This window comes from Phragmites australis, chromosome 4 (genome assembly GCF_958298935.1).
Source record: "Phragmites australis chromosome 4, lpPhrAust1.1, whole genome shotgun sequence".
NCBI classification, from domain to species: Eukaryota; Viridiplantae; Streptophyta; class Magnoliopsida; order Poales; family Poaceae; genus Phragmites; species Phragmites australis.
In genome coordinates, this window is record NC_084924.1 from 31,376,492 (window position 1) to 31,390,115 (window position 13,624).

The 13,624-nt window shown below is 39.2% G+C and overlaps 1 protein-coding gene across 1 annotated transcript; it reads right to left on the minus strand.

The window, feature by feature from the left end:
* Positions 1 to 8,425: 8,425 nt before the first annotated feature.
* LOC133916102 (nuclear/nucleolar GTPase 2) lies at positions 8,426 to 13,011 on the minus strand. The gene is made up of 11 exons (XM_062359610.1): positions 12,605 to 13,011; positions 12,212 to 12,345; positions 11,855 to 11,984; positions 11,073 to 11,233; positions 10,856 to 10,957; positions 10,659 to 10,763; positions 10,440 to 10,568; positions 10,216 to 10,356; positions 9,744 to 9,844; positions 9,382 to 9,439; positions 8,426 to 9,101 (listed from the first exon to the last, which is right to left on the minus strand). Exons 1-11 carry the CDS (start codon positions 12,855 to 12,857, stop codon positions 8,814 to 8,816), a joined length of 1,602 nt encoding a protein of 533 aa, XP_062215594.1. The 5' UTR covers positions 12,858 to 13,011; the 3' UTR covers positions 8,426 to 8,813.
* Between the last annotated feature and the right edge of the window lie 613 nt (positions 13,012 to 13,624).

A 13,624-nucleotide genomic window follows, 5' to 3' on the forward strand; every position in this document is an offset into this window, starting at 1 on the left:
GAGAACTTGCTAATTAATTAAAAAATATAATTGGAGCTTCATATATACCTTAATTTCATGGATAATTTTTTTAAATCATTAAAAATTGAAAATAAATATATGCATACATATAGCTAATGTAAATCAATAATAAAGACACATTCATTAATACATACTAAGTCATATTCTTCATTAATACATACTAATTCATGTCCTTCATTAATATGCACATAAAGCTACTTAATTTGGCTTAACAATTCACCATTCCTTATGATCACGGCATGCATAGGGAGGTTCATTGGTGTCTTCCATGAGACTTAGGTCGACGTCCTCTCTAAAAGGAGGTAGCGCATCGAATTGATTGTAGTCTTCCTCATCGACGACATTCTCCACTCTGACAATCCTTCTTTTCTCTTGAAAAACCACGTGGCGCTCATCGTTAGCCAGGTTCGGGTCCTTTACATAGAAGACTTGCATAACATCTTTTGTAAGTACGAATGGTTCTTCTCTGTATCCGACGAGTTTTTGGTCCACTGCAGTCATACCATACTTGTCGATCTTCACGCCCACTGAGAGTATGACTCATTGGCACCAGAAAAGAGGAACCTTAATACTCCACAATCAAGCTCCCAGATCTCCTCTATAAATCTATAGTAGATCTCCCTATATCCATTGTTGTCGTAGACATCTATACGGATACCGCTATTTTGGTTTGTGCTCTCGTATAAAATGTGTAGCCATTTACGTCATATTCTTAGAATGTGAGAATTGTAGTTGACGGTCCGTGAGCCAACACATTCAACTGAGCACACTTTATCTGTTTATCCATCATCTGTCTATGTAACCTGGTGCCAAAATGATCTTGATGCTCTCACGTGATCCAAACATTAGACTTCCCTGAGTTTTTGGTGTATAGCATCTTCTGGTGTTCTTCGATATACGAGCCCACTACAACTGATTATTGTAGAACTGCAAAATATACTTGCATGAATGAAATGGGATTGTTGGTGCGGAATGAGTTTGCACAAATCGTCCCTTTCCCTTGTAGCCTCCCCTCATGGCGAGATACAGACACACCAATCGATTTAAGATTCATGTAGTCGATGCAGAAATCAATGAACTCCTTGGTTCTCTAGCCCTCAGCTATGCAGCCTTCCGACTGATTTTGGTTATGAACATATTTCTTCAGAAATTCCATGAACCTCTCAAAATGGTACATCTGATGCAGAAATACGGGGCCAATAATCTGCATCTCTTTCACAATATGAACAATGAGATGTGCCATGATATAAAAAAGCGATGGAGGGAAACACGCCTCAAGCTGAGATAGAGTCTCGACCACATCTTCATGCAGGTTATCTAGTTTGGTCGAATTGATGACCTTCTGTGATATCGCGTTGAAGAATGAATACAACTTTATGGTTGGGTTTCAGACCTTTGACAGTACAATACATCTAATTGCAATTGGAAGCATCTGTATCATTATAACATGATAATCATGAGACTGCATGCCAATTAATTTCAAATCTTTCATGTTTACTAGCCTCTTTATATTGACGGAGTAACTAGATAGAATAATGATTCCATGCAAGCACTTGCACATTACAATTTTCTCCGCATTGCTTAAACTGTAGCTAGCAGGACAAAGATATCTCTTGCCTTCTTCCATATCTTTGGGATGTAGATCTTATCTGAGTTTCAAACGTTTCAAGTCCTTCTGTGCTTGGAGTGTATCCTTTGTTTTGTTAGGTATGTCTTGTAACGTTCAAATCAAGCTATCACACACATTCTTTTCAATGTGCATGACATCGATTGTATCAACCACCAAATCCGATCAATAAGCTAAGTCACAAAAACATATTTTTTTAACATAGGAGCTCTAAGATTATATTTCGGAACCGATGTACTCATGTATCTCTTTCCAAGGATAACCCTAAGTCCCTTTACCATATCATACACATGTCTCCTAGTGTGATGCTTAGGAAGTAATCGAGTCTCAACTTTCCCATCAAAAGCTCTCCTGTTGCTGAGGTACGGGTGATTCTTGCGAAGAAATTTACGATGACCTAGGTACACCATTTTTTGACAGTCCTTCAGCCACAAGCTCTTTGTTTCATCCAAGCAATGCACACATGCAAAGTAGCATTTGATAGTCTAGCCTGATAGATTACCAAGGGCTAGCCAATCTTAGATTATTACGAACGACATTGTGCGTAAAGTGAAGTTCTCTTGTTTGTATTCATCCTATACCCGTACACCATTGTTCCACAGTGTTACAATATGTTTTCCATTAATAGTTTCAGTAGACATCAATATCGTTGCTAGGTTCCCTCGATTCTTGTGTTAGCACCGACATCATAATGAACTTCCGCTTTATACATAACCAAGAAGACATCAATATCGTTGCTAGGTTCCCTCGATTCTTGTGTCAGCACCGACATCATAATGAACTTCCGCTTTATACATAACCAAGAAGAAAGGTTGTAAATACATAGAGTCACATGCCAAGTGCTATGACTACTGCTCATGTTGCTGAATAGATTCATCTCATCCGTACTCAACCTAAATCTTATATTCCTCATATCTTCTGCAAATGGTTTCTTGTATTTCCTATTGATATTTTTCCACTGCGTAGAATCAGTGGGGTGTCTCAGCATTCCATCATCATTGCGCTCCTCGGTGTGCCATCACATCAATTCGGTATGCCTTTTGTTCGCAAATAAATGCTTCAAATGAGAGACTATAGAAAAATACAATATCACCTTGAAGAGAGGCATTTTCTTCTTTCCTTCACCACCGATATCATCACTATCAAACGAGACACGCTTTCAAGCATGCATGCTCTTCGCAATATAACATGAAATCGTTTGGACATGCATGTATTTTTTTTTTGTACTTCTAACCCCAATAGGCACATAATTTGCTTGGCTTGGTACGTGTTTTCTAGTAACACATTTCCCTTTGGAAGCAAATTCTTCAAGAACAATAATAGCTCTGTGAAGCTTGTATTAGACCACCTATTACTTGCCTTCAACTGTAGCAATGAAAGCACGATATGTAAGTTTGTGTGCTTCTTCTTATAGCCCGGGAATAACTGTGTTTTAGAGTCCTTTACCATATACTGAAACTTTTGAAACTCTCTTTCATTAGTGAAGTTCCCCTCCTCATCACCTAGCACCTGCTCTAGATTATCATCATCGTCATTAGCCAACATTTGCTCTAGATCATCATCAACCAACGTATCTACGACAGGCGGCATATCAGTGTATTCGTTAGCCGACATATCAGTGCACAAGTCTTCATCTTCTCTGCCAATGTGTTGTCCTTCCTATACAATCTCAGTTTCACCATGCTCGGTCCAACGGGTATAGACATGCATAAAGCCCCTAGGCATCAAGTGGGAATGTATCTACTGGGTGGTGGAAAACTACTTCTTATTCTCGCAATAGACGTATGGATAGCACATATATTGAGACTATGTAGTTGACTTGTGCACTGTGGCTGCTACTAGAAAATACTCCACACCTTTCTTATACTCTGCACTCACACGGCTCGCATCGTAAATCCATCTTCTGTCCATTTATAATTATATTATTATTGTATATCCATATTCAAAATATCTAGAAGATTCTGCAATCACCAATAAATAAATTACCTTGTCATCTCTTATCGACGATTGGCCTGGGTTGGAGGAGTCACCTTTTGTATACTTTCGATCTGCTTTTGATGAGTGTTTGTTGATTCCATCCCTAGAAATTTTTATTATTATTCAACCTTATCTAGGACTAATTAAGTAAAAATATAGAAAATAAATAAGCTCATACATAAAGTTTTTATATTGAAGCTTGCTAATTAAATAAAATATAAATAATAAAATTGGATCTTGCTACATACCTAAATTTCATGGCAGAATTTTCTAATTCATTAAAAATCAAAATAAATATGCTCATACATAAAGTTTTCATATTGGAGCATGCTAACTAATTAAAAAAAATATAATATAATTGGAATTTGGTACATACCTAAATATCATGACTAAATTTTCATTATTATTCAACCCTTATGTAAGGCTAATTAAGTAAGAATGAAAAATAAATATGCTCATACTAGTTTCTATATTGGAGTTTGCTAATTAAATAAAATATAAAAAATCTAATTGGATCTTGCTACATACCTAAATATCATGGCTAAATTTTCTAATTCATTAAAAATCAAAATAAATATGCTCAGACCTAAAATTTCTAAATTGTAGCTTGCTAATTAATTAAAATATAAAAATATAATTAGAGCTTGCTATATAAATTAATTTTATGGCTAATTTTTCTAATTAATTAAAAATAAAAAATAAATATGCTCATACCTATAGCTATTGTAAATCAATAATAAAGATACTTTCCATCATATGCTACTAATTGAAGCTTCCATATCATAAATGAGGTATAATTGCATCTACATTATCTTAAAACATAATGACCATAGGTTCATCCTCATCATTTCAAATTTCAGAGAAATTTAACAAATAAAATTGAACTAGAAATGGATTTGAGATGAAGTTACATATCTTGTAACACCTAGGGTATGAGGATTCCTCAAAATTTTAAAACCCCAAGAACTAGGTGACCAAAAATAGCCGTCGCCAAACAAGAACAGATGTCCTCTCTGTTGTGCTCGAGCTTGAGGAAGGAGATGGTCACTTTTGTATAGCCGAGACATCACTGTCGGCTCATATAACCAGCCAGCAGTGATGCCCTGATATCACTGTCGGTTATTGGCTTCAGCCGGTATTGATGATGGAGCTAGACATCACTGTCGGTTCAAGCCATCGGTCAGCAGTGATTTTCCTCATCACTGCTGGTTCGTAAGCTACGCTGACAGATTTTTCCCGTGTTGCTTATAAACCAGTAATGATGCCCATCACTGTCGGCCTATTAAGAACCGGCAGTGATAAACCGACATATAAAACCGGTTCTATAGTAGTGGAGTTGTGTGTTGGATTCCCACATGTTGCAGCAGACATGTTTTTTTTCACCGGATTTTTGTAAGTCTAAAGCAAAGGCTAAATTAGACTTAGGGTCTGTTTGGCAGAGCTCCCAGAGCAGCTTCTCGGCTGGAATCAGGGGGAGCTCTGCCAAACAGCAGCTTTCAGCTTTTAGCTCTCTAAGTGGAATCTGTGGGAGTGATTCTCTGAAATGAACTAAAAGTTGGGGAGTTAAAAAAACAGCTTCTCCTGATTCACTTCCCGCAGAGAATCACTTCTTTCATATATTTTATTTAAGAGAATCACTTTCAGCCACAGAATCACTTCCCCCAGAGAATCACTCCCCGTAGAGAATTTGAATCAGGGATAGCTCTACCAAACGGGCCCTTAGACCGGATGACGTTTTTGACTTTTTATGTTAAACTGTCGGTCCGGTCCGGTTCTAAGGTCTAGCAAAGATGAATCTTATCACGGGGTTCTTTTCGTGATCCGGTATTTTCCTTTTTTTTTTAATCATGGATTTTATCTTCCAAGTGCTTCCTTTTCCTACTTCTGGTCCACAATTTTTGTTTATTAATCCGTCACATTTGGATTCGGTTCAAAGTTTGTATTTTTACTTACTCTTATATATATGTTTAGTGAGTGGTTCGGAACTTTGATGAATTCAAAACAAGTATTTGAAAGCTTTAAGCATACATATAAGTTTGTATTTCGCCTTAGAGAATGCTATTTGTTTCAGTCTTACGCTAAACTTTGCTTTATAACCAAATAAATCAAGGTAGCAAAAGTGAAGGGAGAGACGGAAGACCACACTTGAAATAGCTTAAATAACCGTGCAAGAGTGGCAGTATATAGGGACTTGGGAAGTAGTTGTGAGCGTATGCGCACTTGATCGATACGCGCAAAGTGGCCCTTGGGCTCCATCCCACCACGGATTATGATCACTCTGAGCAAACCTTATCTGGAATAATTGTGTTGAACTTCAAAAACATACGCTATCAAACTTTTTTTTCATTAAGGAGGCTCACACTCCTCAGCTACATAGGTATTGAACCGCATCTCCGGAAGTAAGCATTGGGGATCGAACCCAGATCGTTCACGTGAGAGGTAACTTGAGGAACCATCTCAGCTCATCACCTCTCTACTATGGGGACTTGTTGAGACCATACTTCTTGCCTACTTCTTTATATGTTGCATGCGTAATATGTTGTCTCTGATTGAATTACTGAAATGGCGCACGTCTGATTGAATATTTTTAATATTAATCTGTATTAAAATATATTTGAGAATAATTGTGCCTAATTTAGTTCCAAAAATCATGCTTGCCGCACCACAAATAAGTCCAAGCTTATTTTTTTTAAAAAAAAACGAACGTTGTTTTGCCACTGTGGTGCATTTTACCCTGGCATAATAGTAATGTTTTGCTACGCATGAGCAAAATGGTCCATTTAAAAAATTTCAAAAACTCTTATTTATATTATTGTATATTTTGATCTACTAATAAAAAATATAAGCATCGATCGAACGAGCTAGTAGCAGGAAAATATATCGTTAGGTATGCCTTCTGAGCTCATTAGATACATTTTACATCGAGAAAGAAACAAGAAAGCAGTAGTGTCAAAAGAAAAAAGATATCACGGCCAATACTTCCAACAAAGTCACAATATGGCGAACATTTTAGTATCACTATCTGTTCCAAACAATTCATACTACACGACTAAAAATTGAGTCAAGAAAATGAATGACAGGTAAGAAAAGAGAAATCTATATTATTTTCCCCAAATGTCTAAGCAATCATACCAGTCAAATTAGTTCTTTTGGCGTTAGAACCATATGGCTATGAACCAAAGTTTGCCAACAAAAGTAGGAAGTTAACCAAACATGAACCCAATGCAAGGTAGTCAAACATTCCTGCTAAGCTATAATTTTACCGCTTGTTAGTTTTCTAAGAAATAGAGGTTTGAAACTTTGATAAACATTAAGTTCAAATGAAAAGGCACATGCAAAAACAAGCTGTCTAGCCTTGCAGTTGATCCTCCAAAATGGAAGGAAAAATTATGTGGATATTATTGTAAAAATGCCTATATTGAAAATATCATCGGGCGTGAGGATAACATGTTGGCCTTGGGACCACGTGTCATAGAGACACCAATGGTATTTTCCAACTTAGACAATCTTTGCGATGATATTTTCTAAATTCACCCAAAATGGTATATTTCTATCCAGTCAGAAGTAAGATTGGTGGTTATTTAAAGTAGCTGATTTTTCACTCAATACAAACTCGATAACAATAATCAATGATGCAGTAATCTAGTATTTAGCCCATAAAAGGACTTCCACTTTTGAAACTATTCACATCTAAACTGCATATACAAAGTCCCAAAAGTACGGATTGAACAGGTCAAATATTACCAAAAATTGTTTCATATGCACTTATGAAGTGTGGCAAAAGGACATGATCGTTGGAGCAAATCAACGGCTGTCAAGGAATAACGAGCTAGGTAAATAGAATTATTATATAATTGAACTATCGCCATATTTGAACTTTCCATCATTAAGCCCAACTTTAATCTCACGCAAGAGCATAACAAAGCATAAAGCTCACTCCCAATGCTTTATAGTATACAATGTCTTGGACATTAACTAGTCAGCCATATAGGATAAAAGATAATGTGACAAATGATTAAGAAAAAGAGAGAAGTTAGTGTCTCTCACTCTTCCATAAGATATTAGTTTGACACAAAATATAACATATAGACATAGCACAAAAGTTGCATTGGAGCTTGATCACATAATCCAATAAAATAAGACATTAAGTAAAACAATGCATTAGGGTAAATGAGAGTGTCTACAAGCTATGCATATATTTTTTGATTGGGCCTCGCTATTAAACATTATGCATTATGAGGTTCATATTATATTTGTGTCTAAATGATATACAAGACAGACATAAGCAATAGTTTTTCTTACATTGGGAGTGACCTTAATGACCGTGCTACGTGTGGCCTTAGGCATCTGATAAATTTGTAGCATATGTGAAGGACTCGTGGTGTGGGTAGCGTCAATGTGGTATATGTCAAGTGTGTGCGTATACTTTGTACTCCGTGTAGAAAGACACCGCGTAAATGCAAAACAACTAGATATCTTTCAGCTAAAAAACATAGTTTAAGATAATCTTGCCTCAAGATTTGTGCGCTTTATACTTCACAATTGCAATCATAGCGGTGATGCCAATAAAATTCCAGATTATACTTGGCACAATTGCAATCGTACCAGTGGTCAAATGCAGGGAGATTCGTGCGCTCACTTTTTATGTTATACTTGGCACAATCGCAATCCTCAATGTGTTGTCAATAAGATGCGGAGCACAGTGGCAATGGTGGCATTGTCGGGGAAGGCAACATGTATAGTACCAAGCTCACGAAATTGCAAGCTCATGCAATGGAGAATTTGCGAAAACAGCAGCACTAAGGTCAGAACAGTCGTGTTCTAAAAAAATAAGGATAACTTGATGCAAGTATGATGCTCGAAGCAGGATCTGTAGTATAGTAGCAATAAACATTATGATGCGATTAGCAAAACTGCTCTACTTGCTATTACAAAGATTGAAATACAATAAAGATGCAAATAAAAAGACCAGTTGCTCCCCAAATCACCATTCTTTGCAGCCAGCTGAACCAACCCGAATCCTTTCTGGCATGAGAAGAATAATAAGTAGAACACAATGCTTCGGCTGGCAAACTCCCAAGTCATGACATATGAAATCTATATCCACATCTGCCTCCAAAACACACTACCACCTGTTTGATAGCAGAGAACACCCCAAGCGGGACTGCTTGCCTCTTGCTAGTTAAGATTACTCTGATTGCTCTGCAAGCTTGCTGTCTTCGTTATTTGCACTGTGTTCCTTCTGGCACGGTACATTCATGGTCTGCTGCGATGAGATTATTCCAGCAATTGCTTTCATGGCAGCAGCAGTCCTGTCACTACTTACACCGTCCTCATCGGATTTCTCAACAGGCTCAGCACTTTCAGATGCACTATCATCATTGCGCTGCGGAGGGGGTACAAAAAAGGGAATTTTACCCCTCTGCCAGTCATGAAGTACCATCTTGGCCACTGTTGTCAGATCAGGCTCACCACCCTGAGAACCAAAAGTGTAGTTATTTGAGTAAACAATGCTCATTACTATGTGAATTGTACAATAAGCCATATCATGTCTTTCTAATCTAGAACATTGTATAATAATCAGGTTATAATATCTCAAAAATATGTCTTTCTAATCTAGAACATTGTATAATAATCAGGTTATAATATCTCAAAAATCTCCATTTGCCTATGAATTATAGTAAAAGATGTCGCTGCGAGAAATACTTAGTGGGAATATAGGAAGACTTGTCAAATACTAAAAGCAAAGGCAATACCTTGAGTAATTTTCCACTAGTCCTGCTCAACTGGACAAGAAAATCGTTATCATCAACCCTGAGAGAACAAACAAATCCAGCATGATGCCGTGTAATGGGTTTTAATTGTTTTAAATTTCAGAGAACAATAGCACCACCACGTCAATTATGGTATGTATGATATTCATTATCAACAAATAGACACTCATGCTGTGAGCTTTTCAAATGGAGCAACCATGGTGAGAGATAAGCCTAAAACTAGCACTTTAGTATTGTAGGAAACAAACTTAAAATTTGAGATACAGGCATGCTTGGCATCCAACTACATGAAAGACACGCTCAGAACATACAGTACTAAACTACAAGGTTCCTTAAAAACATACCAATCATGAATTTTATATGCCCTTTGAACATGCTCCTTTTTAACGCGCCTCAGAACTTCACCAATGTGCTCAGCAGCATCCGCCAAATTTGTCACTCGTACCTGGTGACAAGTACAATTAAATGAGAAAGAATACTTGTGTGGATAAATGAACAACTAAAAAACTAGTGTTTGTAAGATGGATGATAGACAAACAAACACCAGTGACTCTCCTTGAATAAGTGCACACGCTAGACAATTTTCTATAAGTGAATATCAGGAACAAATCATTCTATTATTCTCATCATGAACTGATGTAAAAAACACTTCAGATATTTGTTCTACATGGTACGTGCAATAGTAACTCTAGGGGCTTTAGAGTTTAGACAAAAAGTAAAAAACAATGCAAGCAAAATGCTTACTACATGCTTGAGATAAAAATAGTGGCCAATCCAACTAAAAAAGATTAAAAGTGCACAACTGAAGATACATACCACACCCTTCAGAACTATATCAGTTTCTGAATCATTATTTTGATAGACAACTCCAGGACAGTCAATCAAAAAGATTTTTTTAGTGAGAGTGATATACTGCCACACTTTTGTTTCACCAGGAATTGGAGCGACTTTGCAAACCTGCAGGCATGACAAAATCATCAATATACTCAGAAAAGTCATTATAAAATGCCATCTTGAAAGCAACAAGAGGAGAGAATTACAGTCTTCGACCGTAGTGTGTTAATAACTGATGACTTCCCAACATTGGGATATCCAATGAATCCAACAGATATGGCTTGTTTGTCATTCTTCAAACGTGCAAACTGCCTCAATACTGACAGAAGAGACCCCTGGAAGTGGTAGAAAATTTTAATGGGTCAAAAAATAGTGGCATAAAGATAAATATACCACTAAAAAGATCCTGCAAAGTGCAAACTTACTTTGCCAAATGAATTATTGACATTTGCATGGAATGCTAGGGTGGGATAGTCCCTCGACAGAGTACGTAACCATCCTTTTGTAGCCCAAGCAGGTACTAGATCACACTAAATGAAAAACGAAACAAACAATCAATGTGCCATTAGACACCAGGTAGTAAAGATTTTACCTCAATAAGTTGCAGAGCCTAAATCAATACCTTATTTAGTAAGAAAACTAAGTGTTTGTGTTTGCAGTTCTCCTTCAGATGTTTCTCTAGATGGTAGCATCGAGTGCCCATTGGATCCCTAGCATCCAACACCTACGGAAAGAAAGTACAGAATAAGCACACAAGCCACCCAACAGATACATATTTAGTAGATCACTGATTGATGTCAGAGTAATTTTAACAAGGACAAAAGAGTCCATAAATTAACCTGCACAACAACATCTGAAGAGTCAATAACTTTGTACAGTTCACCCCAAATTCTTTTGCTCTGTCCCTTCTCAAACATTGTATGCCTGACTAGATCTCTTAAGCCATCCTCCTCTTCCTCCTTCGGCAACTTTGATGAAGCATATTTTTCCTCAAATGCATCTAAAGAGGACAAATAGACATACATGTTCATGTAACTAAAAGAAAGTATGGTAAATCCATAAATGAGGTGATGCAAAAGGATCAAGGTGCAACAACAGACTTAAAAGTTGCAAATGTCAGTGAAATATTACAGAATATCTAAGACTGAGAAGAAATATTATTTGGAAATAATTGATCTCTTAAGCCATCTTCCTCTTCCTCCTTTGGCAAGGTGAAGCATATTTTTCCTCAAATGCATCTAAAGAGGATAAATAGGCATACATGTTCATGTAACTAAAAGAAAGCATGGTAAATGAGGTGAAGCAAAAGGATCAAGGTGCAATAACAGGCTTAAAAGTTGCAGAATTCAGGGCAAAAATTATAGAACATCTAAGACTGAGAAGAAATATTATTTGGAAATAATTAGAAGTTTCCGTGAAAGAAGAACAGCAAAAAATGCCCCTAGCTCGTATTTCCAAGATTTAGCAACAAGAACGTGCCATAAATGTGCTCTAGCTACAAAACTGTAGTTCAAACTTCATGTCCAATCGAGTTGATGTTTTCTGAAATGGCACTAACTACTTTCAACTTCAGATTATTAAGAAGCAGCCACTGGATAGAAGGTGGACAGAGAACTGATACCTTGAGAATCATCAGCTTTCTTTAGTAAAGAGTCATAATCAAGAGCCATTAGTTTTGGGCGTTTCCTCTTGCCCTTTGGTCCAAAGGCATGCTCAAAAGGCTCAATGTCAAGAAGATGTGCCTTTGCTTGCTGCATCATCAAGGCAAGTAAACGCACATTAGAACAACTTTACATACTAAATATAGGCTACTCCACTGCAGATGAAATTAAAGGTTACAGTTCTTTTTAAACCAAATATCAAATGGACTCAAAACCTTAGCCAATTGAAGTTACATAGTGCCATAGTCCCATTGCGCCACATTTTCCACAGGTTAAAGTCCAATATGACAGATAATAGACGGAAGCAAGAGTAGTACCTTTTGATGATCCTGCAGGAGCGATAGTGGCAGCTTCCGTTCTTTCAAGATGACATTGTAGTTGTTGGACATCCGACTCGCGAGTTCCTCCCGAAAGAATTCAAGCCGTTTCTGGTCCACAACGCGTGTATTCCCTGCAATTACCAAGAGCCAGATCAACATAAGACATCTACAAGCAATCAGCTTCCACCACAGGACTGAAGGAGTGGATCTCATCGGAATCCACAACATTGTTAAGGAGCAACAACTCATCCTAGAGCCTCGGTACAGAATTCGATTGCATAACTGAATCACCAACTAAGCGTATCGCATCCGAATAGATGCCGATCGAACAGGCAACTAGCCGATTAGAATTGATGCACAAAGAGGCTTGGGCTTGGAGTTAGCGCTCACCGAACCAGCGGCGGTCGGGCTCGATGCGGGTGTTGGGGAGCTCCTTGGACTGGAGGTCGTTCCTGAGCACCTTCCCCGAGCGGTCCCTCTTGGGCCGCGTCTTGTACATCTGCAGCCGGCGCACGGTGGCTGCGGACCGGGCCCCGCCGCCGGCGCCGCCACCCGCGCCCTTTTTGTCATTGGCGCGGTTGACGTCGAGCGAGTGGCGCGGCTTGCCCGACACGTTCACCCCCCTCTCCTTCTTCTTCGCCATCTCTCTGTCTCTCTCTCTCTCTCTTCCTGTGGTTTTGGTCTTCTCGTTGCTTCGGGAGAGAGGAGGGAGAAAGAGGAGGCGGTGGGAGAGAGCGGTAGAGAGGGAGGCAACGAGGTGGGGGAGCTAGGGTTTTGAGAGGAGACGGACCAGAGCGCTGGAGAGGCAGGCCGGGCCGGGCCCAAGCGAATATATACTATATATTAAAGATTGGACATGTGGATCTCGGTACTAGCGAGTTTTATACATCACGAGTTCGGATTTGGGTTTTATTTTGTACCCATAAGCCCATCGAGTCGGATACTCAAACCGGATCAGGTTAGATTTGAATTTTAATTTTCACCTGCAAAGCCAATCGGGTCACTGAAATCTATTCTCAACAAATCAAAATCCCGGCATCAAAACGAGGGCTTCTTTCCGTCTCCCTTGCTCCCCACCCTGGCCTCCGATCGCCGCCCCACACCGTCGACCTCCCTGCCCAGCCTCGCCTCGGGCTTCCCCGCCCAGCCGTCAGGCCCTCCAGCTGCCTTCGGCCTCCCCATCCCAGTCATCGTGCCTCGGCCTCTTCGCCTGGCCCCACCTCCTTGGCCTCCCCGCCTAGCCGTCGCCCCTCCCCGGCCTCTCCGCCCCGCTATCGCCCCTCCCCGGACCCCCCGCCCTGCCGCCCCTCCCCGTCGCCGCTCCGCCCCACCTCCCCGCTCAGCAGCCTCGGTCACCTCCCCATCGTCCCTCCCCAGCCCCCGTTGTTGCCCTTCTCGAGCCTCCCCGCC